Below are 22,680 nucleotides of genomic sequence, written 5' to 3'. Positions count from 1 at the left end.
GAAATTAAAAGTAAGGGCGGTAACATTAAGAGAGCAACGGGAATACGACTGTTAAATGCAGAGCACAGAGCGAATGCTTGGAAAGAGTACACTGAAGGCATCTATGAGGCCGAAGACTTATCTGATGATGGAAGAAGAGACGAATCAGTATAGAAAAGATAGGGGATCCAATACTGAAGTTGGAATTTAAAAGAGCTTTGGAAGATCTAACATCGATGAAGGCAGAAGTGGTAAATATCATTCCAGCAGAGTTTTTAAAATCATTGGGGGAAGTGGCAACGAAACGACTATTAACGTTGGTGTGTAGAATGTATGAGTCTGGCGATATTCCACCTGACTTCCCAAAAGCAACATCCACACAACTCCGAAGATAGCAAGAGCCGACTAGTGCGAGAATTATCGCACAATCAGCTTGACAGCTCATGCATGCAAGGTGCTGAAAAGAATAATGTGCATAGGAAGGGAAAAGAAAATTGAGGTTATGGTAGATGACCTTCAGTTTGACCTTAGGAAAGGTAAGGCACCAGAGAGGCAGTTTTGACGTTGCGGATGATATGGCAAGCAAGACTTTAGAAGTATCAAGACAAGTTCACAGGATCTGCCGACTTGTAAAAAGCATTCGACAATGTAAAATGGTATAAAATCTTCGAAAGTGCGAGAAAAAGAAGGGTAAACAGTAGCTAAAGACGGGTAATATACAATAAGTACATGAGCCAAGAGGGGACAATAAGAATGGAAGACCAAGAAGGGCTCCGATTCAGATGGCTGTAAGACAGAGATGCAGCCTTTACTCCTACTATTCAATCTATACATCCACGAAATATTGACGGAAATAAAAGAAAGGTTCAAAAGTAGAATTAAAATTGAAGGTGAAAGGATATCAATAATAAGATTCGCTGACGACATTGCTATCAGCATTGAAAGTGAAGAAGAACTACGGTATCTGTTGAACGGTGTGAACACACTAATGAGTACAGAATATGGATTGAGAGTGATTCGAAGAAAGACAAAAGTAATGAGAAGCAGCATAAATGAGAACATCAAGGAAGCTAACTTCAAGGTTAGTGATCACGAAGTAGATAAAGTTAAGGAATTCTGCTACCTAGGCAGCAAAATGAACAATAACGGACGAATCAAGGAGGACATCAAAAGCAGAATGGCGCTGGCAAGAAGAGCATTCCTGGCCAAGAGAAATCTATTAGTATCTAACATAGGCCTTAATTTGAGGCAGAAACTTCTGAGAATGTATGTTTCGAGCACAGTATTGCAAGGTAGTGAAACATGGAATGTGGGAAAACCGGAGCATTAGAGAACTGAAGCATTTGAGATATGGTGCTACAGACGAATGTTTAAAATTAGGTGGACTGAAGGTACGGGATGCAGAGATTCTCCGGAGAATCGAGGAGAAAAAAAAATTGGGAAACAGTGACAGGAAGAAGGGATAGGATGACAGGACGTCTGTTAAGACGTCACAGAATATCTTTCATCATGCAAAAAAGGGAGCTGTAAAGGGAAAAACTGTAGAGGAAGACAGTGATTTGAATGCATTCAGCAAATGATTGTGGACCTAGGTTGCAAGTGCTACTCTAATCTATAGTCGTTGGAACAGGACAGGAATTCGTGACAGGCCGCATTAAACAAGTTATTAAAAAAAAAAAAGAAAAGAAGGATTTCCCCAAAACAAGGCTTTCCTACCTTTGGTTGACTGACGGCTGTGACAACAGGATGGGTTGTCACAAGTTTAATATAACACCAAGTCACCAGATCTCAGTATTACTGAGCCTTTGTGGTCTATTTTAGAGAGAAGGGTGTGTGATAGCTATCAGCCTTCATCTTCGTGCCCTGAAACTGCCACTACTTTGCAGGAAGAATGGTGTAAGATTCTCTTGAAAACCACACAGTGCCTGTATTTATCCATTCCGAGACGAGTGGAAGCTGTTTTGAATACCAATGATTTAGCTGTGATGTGTTTTTGATGATTCCATATATTTGTCCATCCCCTGTGCACTTCGCAAAGTGCTGTATAGTTCATGGTAAGGATGGGAAAAACCGACTGGCTAAAACCGATACCGATGTTTTAGTTCTGAATAATGGGAATTTTTAGGTATTTGTTTGGTCACGGCTATAACGTTTTTTCCATTTTTTATTAATAATCGGGCAAAGAAAGCGACATATCAACTTACCATAGCAGCAGTGCTAAAATTTATGGTTTTTAAGTACAAATTTTTTTTAAAAACAAGTAATACTTCTTCGTGAAATTCCTTCAGCTTTGAAATATTGGATTGTTATAGAAACTGGGAAAAGCGATCAGCACTATTTTTATAGTAACACCTAAAGCTAGAAACTAGCAACGAACACATGACGTAATAATCGGTACAGTATTGCAGGGACAACGATGTGCCCGTTGCCGCGCGGCGTGGCCTATTAGACGACACGAGAGTACTTGCAGTGCGCAAGACTTTCCCTCACCTAGTCTATACGATAGTTTCTTACTGTCGTCCACGGCCATCAGTCGTACTGCAGAGTGGTACCATACTCAGTTTGTAAGTATTTTACGAAATGCGGTTGCAATGAAAAGTAGTGCTTTATTTACTTTCAAAGGTTACAAACGGGAGGAGGTACAACTAACAAGGAGAAAACATACACACTGATCCTTAGAAGAGACGATAAATTTAATTGATATATGTTTAATTTTATTGACGTACTATAAATTTAGGATAACTGAACCTGTAACTTTGTTGTTGCTAAAGTGTGGAGAATTGACAGCATCTAAAAGTGACAGTGCAGGGAAGTCATCGACTTGAGTCCTTTTGCTATTGCTGTCGCCGCGCTCGTTTCCTCAGCTTCGGAATCTTTGCTGGAGACAATGGGGCCGATTTCTTCCGCAGACGCAATCATAATCTCTTACTCTTCCAGCACTATTAGAATTCTTCAACCGTTGTTTAAAGTCTACGTTTATTACTGTAAGTAATAGCAATAAAACGCCGAAAATCGGTTACTTCAGAAATCGATTATTTCTTAACGGTTTTGACAGTCAGGCTAAACTAGAGGCGAAAAGAACGGGTGTAACCGACAACCGGTTGTTTTAGCGATAATCGCCATCCCTAGTTCGTGGAAGAGAGTACTTCGAGTGAGTACAACCGATTTTCTACCCTATTCTATTGCGACGTACAGCAAGGGGAAAAGAGGCTGTTTATGTGCCTCTGAACATGCCGTTATCTTATCCCCAAGACCCCTACCGAGATATACTTTGAAAATAACATAATATACTCAATGGGGTTTTGCGAGAACAACATTTGTTGGTAAAATCTTCTGAGTCATTAGGTCGCAACATATTCTTCTTTAGACTTTTTGAATGCTCGGCATTTCGACGTCTCTGGAGGCATCATCTTCAGGATCCCACTTGCGTCTCTCGATGACAGACACTGTCGAAAGTCAAGTGTCGCGTTCACTTACAAAAGGCTGTTGGAAATTTGTGGTAAGTTCCTATGGGACCAAACTGCTGAGGTCATCGGTTCCTAGGCTTACACGCTACTTAATCTAACTACGCTAGGGACAACACACACGCCCATACCGGAGGGAGGACTCGAACTCAGACAGGGGGAGCCGCGCGAACCGTGGCAAGGCGCCCTCACGGCAAAGGCTATTTCCAGCGCTTTTGCAGAGAAGTGAAGTTACTGGGTAAAAATCTTCAGGATGATATCGGGCCGTCGTCATTGGGTAAATTCTGAAAACAGATGTTATAACAGAGGGGAACGCAAAATGTAGTTGTTGTGCCTCTTCGGTTATTTCCCAGTATACGATTATGTTCCTCGTTGGCCGTGGCTGGGTGTTCCGTGATAGCGAGCAGCTACGAAGACAGAGGCCTGTAGTCGTCATCTCTGTTGAAATTGTATCCATTCTTCGACATTTCAACTGCTTCACAAACTTTAATTCTATAAATATTACTTCCTGTGCCTAGTGGTCATCTTAAAGCACATAACCTGATCATATTCTCCTTGGTGCTCCACTACCGCTGATTTTACGTTTTGACTTAAACGTGTGTGGCGTTCGTGCTCCTTAATGGGTTCTTTTATTGTCATTCCAATTGTGCCGATATACAAGGACAACTCGAACGACAAACTTTCAGAGGCCGTTCAGGGACACCTTCTAAGTAATACCTTGGTACAAGGGACCGAAGGCGTCCGGAGAATCGTTACACAGTACCAACGTAATTATTTCGTTTGTTATCGCAATCACCCTTGTTTCTGTGAAAATCGCTTACAAGAAGAAGCAAGCCTGTATATACAATAATGAAAACGTACGACACACAAAACACAATACGGAGTAATGCAACAACCCTCAGACGCAAAACTACTGCACTGAGCGCGGTGGCGCTGTGGTTAACACATTGGACTTGCATTTGAGAGGACAACGGTTCAATCCCATGTGCGGCCATCCTGATTTAGGTTTTCCGTGATTTCCCTAAATCGCTGCAGGCAAATGCCGAGATGGTTCCTCTCAAAGGGCACGCCCGCCTTCCTTCCCTAATCCAATGAGACCGACGACCTCGCTGTCTTGTCTCCTCCCGCAAAACAACCCAAATCAACTCAAAACTACTGCATTGTTTGTGGTCGCCGTCGCCGTCGCTACAGGAACAGCTCACCATACCGTCGCTCGCCGCTCTCCTATTTCACACGAGATGTGTATCGACCAACTCTTCATCACAAGATCTATCCATACTGGTGCGTATCACTGTTAACGTACAATTAATACAATCGAAACAAAAAGCACTCGCGAGACGACACCGAGCAGTACACAACGCCAGCTTGTGGGCGAATAATAAAGTGGACATGGCTGTTGACAACACCAAGTGCCGTGAGTGAATGGAACAAGTTTGTTTCCAAGCAAGGTTGTCTGGTACAAAGCTAACTGGGACGAGAAACTAAACGAAAAGCCGCCGAAGACCGTGAGTCCGTTGTACCAAAATACTCAGAAGATATCCATGAACAACCTCTGAAAGTTTGTCGGCGGAGTTCTGGTTCGTCCTCTGTACTGTGCCGCAACTACGTATCATTTCATACACTCCCGCATTGTGGAGGCTGTCAGGTGCGTCCATTGCAGACCGGAGAATTTTATCCACTGTTAACTGAAAGATGTAGTCCTTCCACCGTTCTTTCGAAGAATTCTGCCTGTTCTGTATACTGTAGCAACAAAGAAATTCAAATGGCTCTAAGCACTATGGGACTTAACATCTGAGGTCATCAGTCCCCTAGACTTAGAACTACTTAAACCTAACTAACCTAAGGACATTACACACATCCATGCCCGAGGCAGGATTCGAACCTACCACCGTAGCAGAGCGCGGTTCCGACAGAAGCCCCTAGAACCGCTCGGTCACAGCGGCCGGTTAGCAAAAAACAATAGCTTTACAGAATGTGCGGGATTTTCCTCGTTCTTTCATTGTTATTGCTTCGTCTGAAAACCCTTTTAGGGAAAGCTCAATCTAGCCGTTGACCGTCGATGTCTGCCTAAGGAAATCTAACTTTGGTTAGTTACTGATGCAGCACGCAGGAGAAGATACGGTGTTCAGTGCGGCATGCTTCTGGATTGGGTGACGTTTCGAAGCGGCGTCTAAATACCCGTTAGTGTTGGAAGGCTTCCTATAAACTCTGTGCCCTAGAGTAAGGTCTTCTACAGGTCACTACATCTAAGAACGGGTGCCCGACCTCACTATCCAACTCCATGGTGAAGTTCATTTTCTGATTTGTTGTGACAGTCGTGAAATTTATATAGTTCTTTGTTGTTGTGTTCACTCACAAATACTGAAGGGCGTCCATCAAACTGTTCATTTATTCCATTCATTTTCTCGCACAACCTTCCTCAAACTTCGTCATTCACTTCCTATGCTGCGTTCGACGGTAGCGTTTAACTGCGACACAGCTCCAGTTTTGCTTGAAGGAGGGCTACATTGCTGTTTACTGCCTTCCCCACAAACACACATACACACACACACACACACACACACACACACACACACACACCTGCCTTGCCAACGGTCTGGCTCCCCTTCGGAACTGGTTTTCTTTTGTTATAGGAGAGTGCCAAACGGTCCCCCGAAAGCTCAAAGACTCCCCTTACAAGCAGCCGGCATTTCTTATACGCTCGCCGTCAGGGTATAGCGGACACACAGCGGAAAATGTCCGTCTCTTTTGTGAAGGCCTGTGCGTTTTCAACTTACCGCTACTCCCTCCATTGTCAAGTGCGGCAGCACAGCTTACAGAACCAACTGCACCCCCTTCCCCCTACCCCCATTCTCCTCACCTTCCTCACTCTATGCTTGACACTAACATTCATCAAACGATAACATATGTGCTGCGGCATTTTATTTTAAAGCACTTCCGCTACGAGATTTGTTTTGCCGAATTCGTACGTGACAAGACGATTTTGCTGTGTATGAAGACAAGGATCTGAAGAATATCGGCGGTGTCCTCTTGAAAGTTACTACCTCAGCATTCGTCTGATCCTTTCCTACATCTGCATCTATCCTCTGAAATTCATCGTGAAATACATGACAGGGGGCACTTTACTGCTTCCCATCGTACCAATATTACGGTTTCTTCCGTTCCATTCGCGTAAGCAACGCGGGAAGAATGATTTATTAAACGCCTTCGCGTGCTACAAATTTCTTGTCTCCCAAATTTTGTCCAGTACCTCTAATCTTCTGCATTCTTTTGTAGCACCACATTTCAAAAGCCGCTAGATTGTTTTGGCCTAAGCTGTTTATCGTCCATGCCTCAATTCTGTACATGGTTACGCTCTAGACAAACACCTTCAGGAATGACTTAATAAAACAAAAATCTATATTCGATGTTAACAAAATTCTCCTCATGAGAAACGCTTTTCTTACCATTGCCAATCATGTTTTACATCCTCTCTACTTTGGCCATCATAAATTATTTTGTTGCACAAATACCAAAATACATCTACTACTTTACGTGTCTCACTTCCTAATCTGTTTCTCTCAGCATCACCTGATTTCATTTGACAACATTCCATTATCCTTGATTTACTCCTATTGACGTTCATTTTATATCCTCATTTCGAGATTCTGTTCTGCTTTTCCAAGTCCTTTCATGTCTCTGACTCAATACAGTGTCATCGACAAACCTCAAAGTTTTTATTTCTTTCCCTTGAACTTTAATTCCTACTCCAAATTTTTCTATGGTTTCCATTATTGCTTTGTCAGATTGAATAATATCGGGGATAGGGATAGGCTACAACTCTGTCTCACTTCTTTTTCAACCATTGTTTCTCTTTCGTGCTCCTCGACTCTTATAACTTCCATCTTGTTTCTATACAAATTGTAAGTAGCCTTCTGCTCTTTTGTTTTACCCCTGCCACCTTCAGTAATTGAAAGAGAGTATTCCCGTCGACACTGTTAAAAGCTTTCTCTAATGCTTGATTTGCCTCTCCTTAATCTATCTTCTAAGAGAAGCCATTTATTTTTGAGTCATAATCTTCTGATTGGTTTGATACGGCCCACCACGAATTCCTCTCCTGTGTCCGCCCCCGGTAGCTGAGTGATAGCCGGCACGGTAGCTCAGCGTGTTCGGTTAGAGAGTTAGCTGCCCTCTGTAATAAAAAAAACTGAGTTAATCGATCAACAACGAACTTAAACGGATGTCTTACGACGTCCTCCCCGAGCAGATGCAACGAACGAAAGCGAACAAAATGAGATAAAAAAAAAAGTGGCCAGCGCGACGGACTGTGAATCCTAAGGGACCGGGTTTGATCCCGGTTGGGTCGGAGATTTTCTTCGCTCAGGGACGGGGTGTTGTGTTGTCCTAATTATCATCATTTCATCCCCATCGACGCGCTAGTCGCCGAAGTGGCGTCTAATCGAAAGACTTGCACCAGGCGAACGGTCTACCCGACAGGAGGCCCTCGTCACACGACATTTCATTTCATTTTTTCCTCTCCTGTGCCAACTTCTTCATCTGGGAGTAGCACTTAGAACCTACGTCCTCAATTATTATTTGCTCGACGTATTCCAGTCTCTGTCTTCCTCTAAAGTTTTTGCCCTCTGCTGCTCAAAAATGTTCAAATGTGTGTGAAATCTTACGGAACTTCACTGCTATGGTCATCAGTCCCTAAGCTTACACACTACTTAACCTAAGTTATCCTAAGGACAAACACACACACCCATGCCCGAGGGAGGACTCGAACCTCTGCCGGGACCAGCCGCACAATCCATGACTGCAGCGCCTTAGACCGCTCGGCTATCCCGCGCGGCCTCTACTGCTCCCTCTAGTACAATGGAAGTCATTTCCTGATTTCTTAACAGATATCCCATCATCCTGTCCCTTCTCCTGGCCAATGTTTCCCACATATCCCTTTCCTCTCCAGTTCCGCGCAGAACCTTCTCATCCACCGAGCGAGGTGGCGCAGTGGTTAGCACACTGGACTCGCATTCGGGAGGCCATCCTGATTTAGGTTTTCGTGATTTCCCTAAATCGCTTCCGGCAAATGCCGGGATGGTTCCTTTGAAAGGGCACGGTCGATTTCCTTCCCCATCCTTCCCTCACCCGAGCTTACGCTCCGTCGCTAATGACCTCGTTGTCGACGGGACGTTAAACACTAATATCCTCCTCCTCCTTCTCATCCCTTACCGTATTAGTCCACCTAATTATCAACATTCTTCTGTAGCACCACATCTCAAATACTTATCTTCTGTTTGGGTTTTTCTGCAGTCCATGTTTCACTGCCATACAATGTTGTACTCCAAGCGTACATTCTCATAAATTTCTTCCTCAAATTAAGGCCTATGTTTGATACTAGTAGGCTTCTCTTCGCCAGGAGTGTCTTTTTGCCAGTGCTAGTCTGCTTTTGATGTCTTCCTCGCTTCGTCCGTCATTGTTATTTTGCTGCCTTAAAGTCATCTACATTGGAACCATGAATTCTGATGTTAAGTTTCTCGCTATTCTCATTTCTGCTACATGTCATTACGTTCGTTATCTTCAGTTTACTCTCAGTCCATATTCTGTACTCATTAGACTGTTCATTCCACTAAGCAGATCATGTAATTCCTCTTCACTTTCACTCAGGATGGCAATGTTATCAGCGAATCGTATCATTGATATCCTTTAACCTTGAATTTCAATTCCACTCCTGAAGCTTTCTTTTATTTCTATAACTGCTTCTTCGCTGTACAGGTTGAACAGCAGCGGCCAAAGAGTACTTCGTTCTTGATCACTCTAAGATTCCCTCTTGGCTCTTGTACGTATTGTATATTACCCGTCTTCCTCTATAACTTACCCCTATTTTTCTTAGAATTTATAACATCTTGCACAATTTCACATAGTCGATCGCTTTTTCCAGATCAACAGATCTCTTCATCTGCGGCTTGCGACGTCGGCATGTTTACCTGAACTATCGTTGTCGGCGTTGGTTTGCCCTCAATTCTGATCAGAACAACCCTATCACTGAACTGTTCACAGTAACACAGTCTCTGCCCTGCCTTCATATTCATAACGAATCCTACTCCCGTTATACCATTTTCTGCTGCTGTTGATGTTACCCTGAACTCATCTGACCAGAATTCCTTGTCTTCTTTCCATTTCACCCCTACTGTAACTAGGTTGAGCCATTGCGTCTCTCATTTTAGATTTTCTAGTTTCGCTACCTTGTTCAAGCTTCTGATATTCCACGTGCCGACTCGTAATCCTTTATCCTTTCGTTGATTATTCAATGTTTTTCTCATGGCCACTCCTTGCCAGTACCCTCCTGGAGATCTGAATGGGGGACTATTCCGGAATCTTTTGCCAATGGAGAGATCATCATGACACGTTTTCCATTACAGGCCACATGTTCTTTGACTACTCGTTATGTGTCTTTAATGCAGTGGTTTCCATTGTCTTTTGCATCCTCATGCCTTTGATCATTGCTGATTCTTCCGCCTTTAGGGGCAGTTTCCCACTCCAAGGACAAGAGAGTGTCCTGAACCTCTGTCCGCTCCTCAGGCACCTTTGACAACGCCATTGGCAGAATGAGAGTGAATTCTTATGCCGGAATCTTCGGCCGCTAATGCTGATTATTAATCAAAATTTAAGCCTTGGCCGGTTTTGAACCGGGGACCGAGGACGTTTCCCCTTGATTACTAATCAAAAACACGACACTTATTTGTGAAAAGATTGTGTTATGCCTGATGGCAGAAGGATAAATGTCTAGATGCACGTGTCAGAATTCGATTGTGGCAGGTCAGTGGTCCATCGAGAATGCCATTTGACGACTCTTCAGGTCGAGTTTGTTTGGGATCAAAAGACTGTCACGCGAATATTGAATCGACAGGATCAGGAGGGGCAGACTCGACGTCTCGCACGATCACAAAGGTCCCACATGACTAGCACCCATAACGACAGGCACTCTGTTTATTCTGTTGGAAGGGTTATACAGCCACTTAACGTACCTCCAGTCTGGGAAAATGGCGTGTCTACAGCACAAGAGGTATTCACGCGGATACTGAGACGACGAGTGGAGCATCAGGGATTGTCAGCACCGCGGTCATTGTTCCACTGTTGCTGCTTCCCCCGAAGCGGCTGTAGAGAGAGAAGCGGGCCCTGTAACAACATTTGGACACAATAGTGGCATGAAGATGAGCTTTTCAGACGAGTTCTGGTTCTACACATAGAATCAAGATGGATGGACCTGTTTGTGCAGCCTGCGAGAACAAACGATGCCAGATTATATTTGTCATCATCATATGAGCCTAGAACTTGGTGTGAAGATATGGGGTGCCGTCAGGTACACAACACAGTTACCTCCGGTTCACGTAGATGGAAAGTAGCCGTTACATTTCTGATGTGGTGATTGGGCTCTGTCTTGGAGGTATCTGTGGCGTTCTCTTTCAACAAGATAACGCAAAACCACATGCTTCCCTTGCTGTCCCGACATACCTCGACCAGAGTGACTTCAGCAAATCATGCAGTATTTCGCTATTCGTCTGCGCCACATCATCGCCGATGATGGCAGGCAAATCGAACATGTCATAACCTAAATCCGAATATCTGTAGTGGTGTTGAATAAAGTGTGTGAACGCCGTAGTTTGTAACTATGCTTTTTTCTCGTATAGTTCGATAATTGACACCCTATGTCATCCATAAAATTACGAAAACAGTGAGGGCAGATAAGCACGAGATCGTACAATCATATCAACAGCTTACGCATCCAAGCTGCTGACAACGATAATATACAGAGCGCTTAAAAAAGTGTCACGTACTCGTACAGGAGACAGTATAGGTCAAAACTAAAAGTAAATTCCTACAGTGATGTCCAGAAACCAGTATCTGTTGAGATGAGGGCCAGTCTGTTCCCTCATTACAATACGCAGTGTGGTTGTCACGCATTCTGACACATGCGGTTTTCACGCACTCTTTGTAATAAATCGTGCTCTATTTGGAATGGGTCACATTTATTAGTCACCCGCTTCTGAATGTCTGCACACTGCCGATGGGTTGTACATATTCCAATGCCTATGTGAAGAAATCGAAGAAGAAGTGGCTGTCGGAAGGACTGAGTCAGCAAATTGAGAAGACTTTAAAAGCCGGGGTGGGGGGACTGAGGGTGCAATGGAAATTCCAGCGCTAAGCGAAGAGAGGGACCTACGGATGGAAAGAGTACATTGAAGGCCTCTGCGAGGGGCAGTACTTGTCTGATGACGTCATTGAGGGAGTAATGGGAGTTGATACGATGAAATATACGGGGGATACAGTAAGATATGTGGATGGCACGCTGGTAATATAAAACAGGTTCAAGAACCAAGAGGATGCAATAAGAAGACGAACGGTCAGATTACAAATAATGTAAGAAAGGGATTTAGTGTTTCATATCTGCTATTAAATCTACTTATCGAAGGACCAATGACAGAAAGAGAAAAAAGGTTGAAGAATCGAATTAAATTTGAAGGTGATAAAATTGCTATCCTCAGCGAAAGAGAAGAAGAATTTCAGGACGTGCTGAATGGAAGGAACAGCCTAATAAGTGCAGAATATGGATTGAGAGTACGCTTAAGATATGTGCAAGTAATTGAGAGAAGAAGAAATGAGAACAGTGATAATCTTAAAACCACAACTGGTGATCAATTAAATAGTCGAAGTCAAGGGATTCTGCTACTTTCGAAGCAAAATACGCAATAAATGACAGACGAAGCAAGGACGACATTAAAAGCAGATTATCACAGGCAAAGAGGACATCTCTGGCCAAGAGAAGTCTGTTAGTGTCAGACGTTAACCTGAGCATTTCTAAGGATGACCTTCAGGAGGACAGCATTATAAGTTAGTGAATTATGGACAGAGTGAAAACCAGAACAGAAGAGAATCGCAGCGTTTGAGATGTGATGCTATAGGACAATGTTGAAAATTAGGTGGACTGATACGACATAGAATTTGGAGACCCCGCACAATCGGCGAAGAAAGGAACATATGAAAATCGCTGACAAGAAGAAGGGAGAGGAAGATAGTCCTATCAGGGAATAATTTCCATGATATTAAAGAGAGCTGTAGAGTGTAAAACGCACAGGGGATGGCAAAGGTTGGAATTCATTCAGCAAATAATTGAGGACGTAATTTGCAAGTGATACTCTGAAATGAAGAGGTTTACACAAGAGGGAAATTGATGGCGGGTTCATAATTCATAATAAATAACTTTACTCAGAAACGTAAACAAGTGACAGTGGCTGATGAGAATGTGTTTCTCGTGAATGAGAATGTGCTCACTGCTCCACAAATGTAGTCCACCTAACTTTTTCTTCATCTATTACCGATCGTACAGAATATCAGATGTCCCAAATTACAGTATTTTCAAAAGTGATCTATCTTCAATGTAGGTTGATGCTGTTTTCCATTTCACCCCTTCCATCATCATTCACACGCACGTCATTCAACGTCTTCGGTAAGCTGCACTACACTAGTCTATGTCAGTCCTTTCTGTTTGCCATCGTACTATTCCCAGCACTGTTAGATCAACCATAACTCAGCGTTAACAGTGCTACATAGAAACTCATTTTAAGCGAAGTCCCCTTTAAAATATTGAATTTTTTTTCTCATGTTTTCCAAAGGTAAGCGTTAAGGAACCTGGTAACCTCGAGGAAGTCAGCGATTGTGGAGCATTATTCTAATTTCCGCTACTTGGGAGTTGCTCTTGATTGCGTATTTTCAAAAACTTTGCTTCCCCATTTGGTCAAAGGACCTTGATAGGGCAAACGTATTGCAGAGGTTAACTGTCAACTCAGCCACACTGCAATATTTGAAACTATTGCTTTAGTTTTATGCTTCTTCTTTGGAATGTTAGCCTGATGTGGTATACCTTATCAGACGTCTAGGAAATCTGCTGTACAATCAATGAAAGGATGAGTGTCGCATATGGCCCACGGGAATATTTTGTCTATCCCATGCCGCACACCATTGGATATTTAGATATATGATATTCAACCCATGACGTCATCAGCAATTACGCAGTACTATCTCTCCTTGCTTGTGAAAATTCTATCGAGTAGCTGGATTCGAACAAAATCTTGTTCACATTTCCCATGTTTTGGTAGAGAGCAGCAGTTTTAGCACATTACTGTATTGTGAAGTTTATTTCAGTCAACCACCACATAACGTGTTAAACGAGTCTTACAAAGAAACACAAAAAGTGAAGTAATTGACAATGTGCTTGAGGACGCAATTCCATGAAGTCTGAAAACCACAAACTGTAATCTTAATTATCTTCTTCAAAATAAATTGTCTCAGAGGTTACTAGTTTGTGAACGATAACCAACTACACTGAAATTATTCACTCTGGTTTGTCGTCTATCACTGAAGACAGTTACTGTGTACTATCACTAAATCAGAGTCAACCAGAGTACACCATCCCAGGAGCACAGTGTCAGATTCAGACCAAGGTCGGTGGAGGCAATGTCTCTCACTGCGATTGCTGATGGGTCTTCGAAGATAAAGTTGAGACTCATATGTCTCCAGGAAAATGTAATTCCATTTGATGATGACGGCTGGTTGTAATGATTCTGTAGTGATCCTCCATAGTTGATTCTGTGGTTGGAACTGGCCGCTCTGTGATCAGACGGCCGCTTAAGTACTGGTTTGGCAGATTGATATTTGCTTGGTGTTCCTGTGAACACATGACTGTTGGAGGCAAGTAGTCCCACGCATATAGCACTGCCTGCGATCATGCAAGCACCGAAAGTGGTGAAGCCAGCGCAGCACGTTTCTTTGGCGTCCACCGGCAACGGACTTGTGAAACGGATCAGCGTGTTTTGGTCGGCCACTGTGTTGATCTATAGTTCAGAATGTGTTGTGAAGCCAGCGGGGGACCAGAGCTATGGCAACCCGCCAGTCACATGCGTATTGCGGGTACATGGGGTTGCTGGATACAGTAGTTCGCGTCATGTAGGAAGAGGGCCAAATTTTCAGCCATTCTGCGCATCCCCCTCCATGAACTGCTAGCAGCCAATACGATTCATTCTCTCTCCGAGCGGCTGAACGCAAATTCCAGACTAGACTGAGAATCTCTCTCCCGCCTTTGCCATACACGACGACAATGCGGTTTCATTTACAGAGCGAACGAATTATTCATTCAGATATCGCTGCTAGTTCCTTGTTGCAGTATAACAGTGAATGTTTATCTGTAAACGTTTTTGCGCGATTTACAAATAAATACACTATGTGATCAAAAGTATCCGGACACCCTCCAAAACATACGTTTTTCATATTAGGTGCACTGTCCTGCCACCCACTGCCACGTACTCTATATCAGCGACCTCAGTAGTCATTAGACATTGTGACAGAGCAGAATGGGACACTCTGCAGAACTCACGGACTTCAAACGTGGTCAGGTGATTGGGTGTCACTTGTGTCATACGTCTGTAGGCGAGATTTTCACGCTCCTAAGCATCCCTCTGATGTGATAGTGAAGTGGAAACGTGAAGGGAGGCGTTCAGCACAAAAGTGTACAGACCGACCTCGTCTGTTGACTGACAGAGACCGCCGACAGTTGAGGAGGGTCGTAATGTGTAATACGCAGATATCTATCCAGACCATCACACAGGAATTCCAAACTGCATCAGGATCCACTGCAAGTACTATGAAAGTTAGGCGAGATGTGAGAAAACTTGGTCTAGCGGCTGCTCATAAGACACACATCACACCGGTAAATGCCAAACACAAAGTTGTGTGGAGTGACGAATCACGGTACACAATGTGACGATCCGATGGCAGGATGTAGGTATGGCGAACGCTCGGTGAACGTCATCTTCTAACGCGTGTAGTGCCGACAGTAAAATTCGGAGGCGGTGGTGTTATAGTGTGGTCGTGCTTTTCATGGTGGGGGCTTGCACCCCTTGTTGTTTTGCGTGGCACTATCACAGCACAGGCCCACATTGATGTCTTAAGCACCTTCTTGCTTCCCACTGTTGAAGTGCAATTCGGTGATGATTGAATCTTTCAACACGATCGAGCACCTCTTCACAATGCACAGCCTGTGGCGGAGTGGTTACACGTCAATAATGTCCCTGTAATGGACTGGTCTGCACAGAAGTCCTGATCTGAATCCTAAAGAACACCTTTGGGGTGTTTTGGATCGCCGACTTCGTGCCAGCCGCCCTGATCGACACCGATAACCCTCCTCATGCAACACTCAGTGAAGAATGGGCTGCCATACCCCAGGAAACCTTCCAGTACCTGATTGAACGTATGCCTGCGAGAGTGGAAACTGTCATCAAGGCTAAGGGTGGGCCAACACCATACTGAATTCCAGCATTACCGATAGAGGGCGTCAGGAACTTGTAAGTCATTTTCAGACAGGTGTTCCGATACTTTTGATGACATAGTATATGTCAGGCATGGCAATAAACGTGAGATTCCCCACAAGCGACTTCTAATCAAATTGAGTGCCTATGGAGTATCTTCTCAGTTGTGCGAATGACGTCGTGAGTTCCTGTCAGGAAGGTTACAGTACGTAATAACTGAGGGAAAATCATCGAGTAAAACAGAATTGAAATCTGGTGTTCCCTAAGGAAGTGGTGTATGCCCTTTGCTGTTCCTGATGCACATAAACGATTTAGGAGATAATCTGAGAAGCCCTCTTAGATTGTTTGTAGATGATGCCATCTTATAAAATCATCTGATGATCGAAACAAACTGCAAAACGATTTAGACATGATATCTGTTTGGTGCGAAAAGTGATAGTTGACTGTGTGGAGTCATTCACATGACTACCGAAAGGAGGGTGCCAAATTTCGGTTACAGGATAAAACATACAAATCAAAAGGCTGCAAATTCAACTAATTATTTAGGGATTACAATTATGAATAACTTAAATTGGAACAATCAGATAATTTTGTGAGGAAAGCAAACGAAAGACTGTGATTTATCGGCAGAACACTTAGGAAACGCAACAGGTCTACTAGAGAGACTGCTTACACTACGCTTGTTCATCCTCTCCTGGAGTACAGCTGTCCAGTGTGGGATCAGCATTAGATAGGACTGACAGAGGATATCTAAAAAGTTCAAAGAAGGACAGCTCGTTTTGTACTATTGCGAAATAGGGGAGAGAGTACCACGAGCGTGATATGTGAATTGGGGTGGCTACCATTAAAAAAGAAAGTCATTTTTCGTTGAGGCATGCTCTTTTCATGAAACTTCAATCACCTCCTTTCTCCTCAGTATGTAACAATGTTGTTCAAATAGCTCTGAGCACTATGGGACTCAACATCTTAGGTCATAAGTCCCCTAGAACTTAGAACTACTTAAACCTAACTAACCTAAGGACATCACACACACCCATGCCCGAGGCAGGATTCGAACCTGTGACCGTAGCGGCCCGCATCTCGTGGTCGTGCGGTAGCGTTCTCGCTTCCCACGCCCGGGTTCCCGGGTTCGATTCCCGGGGGGTCAGGGATTTTCTCTGCCTCGTGATGGCTGGGTGTTGTGTGCTGTCCTTAGGTTAGTTAGGTTTAAGTAGTTCTAAGTTCTAGGGGACTTATGACCACAGCAGTTGAGTCCCATAGTGCTCAGAGCCATTTGCGACCGTAGCAGTCCCGCGGTTCCGGACTGCAGCGCCAGAACCGCACGGCCACCGCGGCCGGTAACAATGTTGTGTTGGCAGCCACCTACATAGGGAGGAATGACCATCATAATAAAGTGACAGAAATTAGAGCTCGCAAGGAAGGATTTAAATGTTCATTTTTCCCCTTGCGGTGTTCGAGAGTGGAACGATAGAGAAATAGCTTGAAGGTGGTTCGATGAACCCTCCGCCAGGCACTTAATTTGAACTGCAGAGTAATCGTGTTGATGTAGATCCTTGACAGGCATGCAAGGAGTTTTCTGTATCACATTTAAAACTTTTCAAATGTAAAACTGAGGTGAAACTGCTATTTTTGATATTTTGAAGACTCGAGAACAAATTCCAGAAGCACGTGTTCGCAAGATAAATGTACAAAGAATTGCAAACGAAAGTGTCAGAGCCGTAGAAACCTCAGGAAAATTTGTTTTCATGTCACCTTAAAAACACCGAAATCGCTAGACACCTGTTACACAAATGGATGGTATTGAGAACGATATTTTAAAGCACTCAGTGATTGAAATACATCCAGGGTGTTACAAAAAGGTACGGCCAAACTTTCAGGAAACATTCCTCACACACAAAGAAAGAAAATATGTTATGTGGGCATGTGTCCGGAAACGCTTACTTTCCATGTTAGAGCTCATTTTATTACTTCTCTTCAAATCACATTAATCATGGAATGGAAACACACAGCAACAGAACGTACCAGCGTGACTTCAAACACTTTGCTACAGTAAATGTTCAAAATGTCCTCCGTTAGCGAGGATACATGCATCCAGCCTCCGTCGCGTGGAATCCCTGATGCGCTGATGCAGCCCTGGAGAATGGCGTATTGTATCACAGCCGTCCACAATACGAGCACGAAGAGTCTCTACATTTGGTACCGGGGTTGCGTAGACAAGAGCTTTCAAATGCCCCCATAAATGAAAGTCAAGAGGGTTGAGGTCAGGAGAGCATGGAGGCCATGGAATTGGTCCACCTCTACCAATCCATCGGTCACCGAATCTGTTGTTGAGAAGCGTACGAACACTTCGACTGAAATGTGCAGGAGCTCCATCGTGCATGAACCACATGTTGTGTCGTACTTGTAAAGGCACATGTTCTAGCAGCACAGGTAGAGTATCCCGTATGAAATCATGATAACGTGCTCCATTGAGCGTAGGTGGAAGGAACTAAAATTAGCTCTAACATGAAAATTGAGCGTTTTCGGACAAATGTCCACATAACATCTTTTCTTCATTTGTGTGTGAGGAATGTTTCCTGAAAGTTTAGCCGTACCTTTTTGTAACACCCTGTATAAGGTGGGAAGAAACGATACCACAAAATGCATAAGTAAATTGGCCTTAAAGGCAGTGCTTCGTCAATGCGAAGAATTTTAAAAGACATTGGTTTCAGATATGTTAAGAAGATAGCTTTTGACTGAAAGAAGTGACATAAGCGCACCACGAACGACATCCCTTATAAAGATAGGCGATACAAGAGGAAGAGGTAGTTCAACAATGTATTACATTGACGAAACCCGGGATGAATCAGAATCATTCCATGAATACCTGCTGGAACATCAGTGATGGTACTGGCAGTTTTGACGTTCCGATAGGAGAAGAATCTGGACTAATTCTGTTGACATCGGATAATATACAGATAATTTTTAAAATAACCTTCTGCGTAAGTCTTTGCTACCAGTAATTTAAGCACAGTAATTTACATTTCGTTACAGTCGAACTCACCAGTATACATGCATTGTACACATTTTAAGAAATTATATCGAGTAGAAATAGTTGTCAAACAAATGAAATGACATCAGTTTAAGTTTGATTAATTTTTCTGTGTATTACATTTTTACTTACAGTCCAAATCGCAATAAATGGCAATTATTGCAATATTTTTAGATGATCTTGTCATTAGACAATCGTCATTTAGAGAATAACTGTACTTGACGCCTTCACAAAGCTTCGTCAGCCGTTCTCGTCTTCGAACGTAGCACAGACAATTACTGTGGAGCAGTTGACGTAATGTCAAGATGTGAAATAAAGTATCTATCATGTAGACGATTGTGCGAAATGGGTTTTAAAATGTATTAGTCCTGTTGTAGATCTGGACGTATAATACGATATACCAAAGGCAAATAAAACTGATTACTGTCCGCAGCTACACCTTTCGGCAACATAGACTTTTGTTTGCCCGGTGTCAGAGGTATCTAGTAGAACTCTAGTAACTTTTGACACAATCATTAGCCAAGAAATGTTTGTGGACTATTGATAATGACAAATCATTCGAAATCAGTATAGTCATTAAACAGTTTATGTGAACGTTGACTGAAATAAAATCCCTCTCAGACGATAGCTTTTGCAGCAGCTGCCGTGAAGAAGCTCACTGACCGACGTTAGTACTTTATAACATAACGTCACCTCTTGTAATAACGTGAAATTTGCTTTACATTCCGTATCTGATATTCAACAGCATGAAATGTTACGTAAAATTATTCTGAAACGTTCACCTCTGGCAGTAATATTATAAGAAAACTCGAGCCTTTCGTAAAAATCAGGAATGCAAAATAGCTGTGGCCCACAGATAGCGTGGAAGCAATCGTTTGATATTTAACTGACCGTGCAAGGAAAAGAAGTTTGCTTTCATAGTAGTTGTCTGACTTCGAGAAAAATAAATGGTCGCAGGTTCTAATGAATGCAAATAGTTATTACAAGCAAAATGGGTTTTGAAATAATCACGAACCAAACGAAAGGCTTCCGTATTTAATTTCCTGACTTTTAATCAATGAAATCTATTTTTCTTTTTGTCTAAAATTAAGGAAGCTTTTCAAATAACGTAGTCGTAATGGCCAATTTAGTTTTAATGAACGTTCAGTGTACACACGTAAATCAGACTCACTTTTATTAGTACAGCTCAGCGACAAAGATCTAATTCCATTCAACACCTAACAGCAAGAGAGCAAGAGCACTAGATAAAAAGAGAGCAAGCACGAGAGCTTTTTACACTCGCCGGCCGGAGTGGCCGAGCGGTTTTAGGCGCTACAGTCTGGAACCGCGTGACCGCTACGGTCGCAGGTTCGAATCCTGCCTCGGGCATGGATGTGTGTGATGTCCTTACGTTAGTTAGGTTTAATTAGTTCTGAGTTCTAGCGGACTGATGACCTCAGTAGTTAAGTCTCGTAGTGCTCAGAGACATTTTTTCACACTCGTGCATGCCATTTATAATATTCTAGCAGTGTTATGTTTGGGTAATTTTTATCTCAGTAATAGTAATAAGCATCGCTGCATTACGTAGAAGTTGGTCCCAATAAAATTAAACAGTGTTTCATATAAGTGTACTACATGTTTTCAGCTAGAAATTATTTCTCTTGATACGACGGGAAAGTTCGTTGAACCTGGCTGTGACCCAATAGCTTTCACTTGTTTGATAAATGCCAATAGAACACTGATGCTGTACCTTCATTGTGAATGTTGCTGATTGTAATGAACCTGTTTGTCGGCAACACCTTCTCTATTGGACTGATAATGGCAACGGAGCGTAGACTGACAGAGTACGAAACAGCTCTGATTCAGGAACTAATGCTAGGGTACTTACAACGTAAGATTTCGACTGTAGTGGCATTGTGTCGTCTGTACAGAGTTGCAGCATTCCGCTAGTGACGTGGAGGTGGGTTCTGCTACAGGCAAGAAAGTGTCGTCGTGGAGCAGCGAGAGCGGACACAACCCAGAAGAGGTGGGCGAGTACTTCCAGGGCGACATCATCCAGCCGATGTCGAGGAACGGCATCCGGGCCAAGGGCGCCCGCTGGCCGCACGGCGTCGTCCACTACCAGATCAGCCCCGGCTTCAGTGAGTGCGCCCGCACACGCTCTTGTTTTGTTTTCTCTCTGACATCTTGCTTCATAAATTCGCCGAAAAGAAATTATTGTTATTTGTTGACCGCCACTGGTAATTTCCCTCAAGTTTGATTCCTTCTCCATTTGTTTATTTGGTTTTCTTGAATGCATGATGTGGTTTTAGATCGGAGCAGATAGGAAGAAACTTAAAAAAACACGTGGATGGTGTAAAAGCTGCATAGAACGATGTCAAAGTGTTAAAACCTCGAAAAAGTTCACCTTTCGTATTTTAGCACAATACAGCCAACAACTCGAAGAAATAAAAATAAGAGTTTACAAAATAAAAGAAAGTGGGTATCGAAGTAACAGAAGGACGACTAACAGGAATTTGGTATATCAGAAGCCAAACAAAGGGAAATGTTTCTTTGTATGATGCAAACCTTATACTAAATGTGCATCATCATTATTGACAAACAATACATTATTATGTCAATTTCAGATAAATGTGAATTACTTGTTTTTGCTGTAGTTATGTGGTTTTACTCAAGGAGAACGCCTTATTTTATCTTAATCACTATACTAATGTGTACGTCAGTGCCACTTAATAATGCAAACGGTACGTTCAGTGAACAGTTTAAGCCACTTAAAGCGCGTTATGAACTCATTTACATCTGGCGCGCCACATTGACTGAAACGGAACATCGTGATAATGCTCACGGGAAAGCTATGAGAAAAGTGCTGCAGTTTGGCTGTGAAAGTGACTTCGATTTACGTATGAGAATACCATGTGAACAGCGTAGCCGTGAGAAAGAACAAAATTCACAAAATATTTGATTGCATCAGAACTACGTTCCCTTTATCTGTATAACAAAACGCCTCCCTTCTGTTTGTATTGTTTTGAAGCAGGTCACCATAACGAAACGGCTGTGTCGAGGAAGAGAGAGCAGCCTTTGCTGAAGCATCAGCTACGTGGTTGAGGTCACGTCCGTAAAACGAACTTCCCTAGAATCCACTGAAGTGTAGTCCAAAATGTTTCGGAACTGGGTAAATGAAAAATAGAGAAAAGTCACAATGGTGCCTTTAAAGCTTCTGGTATTCTACGTAGTGTCCTCTCACTTGAGGACAACGCACAGAACGCTGAATCAAATCATGCGAATGTTTCATAAATGTCCATCTTTCCGATGCTGATCAACTCGCGTGTCACATTGGTTAGAATGTCGGTTATGTCATCAAAGCTTTGACCCTTGATGTGAGTTTCTGATATTTGTCGTTTTGTGGCAGGTTCGTACTGATAACACCAAGTCTCTTCCCTCGTGACGATTTTTTTCTGAGAAAAAAACTGTGTGCGTCTTGAATTTTAGACAAGTGGTAGGATACATCCACGTGTCGTCGATTTTGTTCATGTATGAAGGTGTGAGAAACAAACTTCGTACACACTTTTCTCTTCTTCAGAAAAATATGGCGAATGTCTTGAAACGTGAGTTAGACGTGTTGCTCCAGTGCTATTTGTTACATAACAACCCCGCGAAGTGGCCTCACGGTTAGAGACGCCATGTCACTGACTACGCGGCCTCTCTCGCCGCAGGTTCGAGTCCTCCCTCGGGCATGGGTGTGTGTGTTGTTCTTAGCATAGGTTAGTTTAAGTAGTGTGTAAGTCTAGGGAGCGATTACCTCCGCAGTTTGGTCCAAAAAATGGCTCTGAGTACTATGGGACTTAACATCTATGGTCATCAGTCCCCTAGAGCTTAGAACTACTTAAAC

The 22,680-nt window shown here is 43.0% G+C and overlaps 1 protein-coding gene across 1 annotated transcript in view; it reads left to right on the top strand.

Moving 5' to 3' along the window:
- Positions 1–22,680, top strand: part of LOC124545614 (hatching enzyme 1.2-like) — a 146,953-nt gene that overhangs the window by 79,005 nt on the left and 45,268 nt on the right. Inside the window, exon 3 of the mRNA XM_047124562.1 lies at positions 20,723–20,932. Within this exon, the coding sequence (XP_046980518.1) occupies positions 20,723–20,932 (210 nt within the window). The remainder of the gene's footprint in view (positions 1–20,722; positions 20,933–22,680) is intronic.

Source organism: Schistocerca americana, chromosome 8 (genome assembly GCF_021461395.2).
Source record: "Schistocerca americana isolate TAMUIC-IGC-003095 chromosome 8, iqSchAmer2.1, whole genome shotgun sequence".
NCBI classification, from domain to species: domain Eukaryota; kingdom Metazoa; phylum Arthropoda; class Insecta; order Orthoptera; family Acrididae; genus Schistocerca; species Schistocerca americana.
This window is presented reverse-complemented; position numbering and strand designations above follow the sequence as displayed.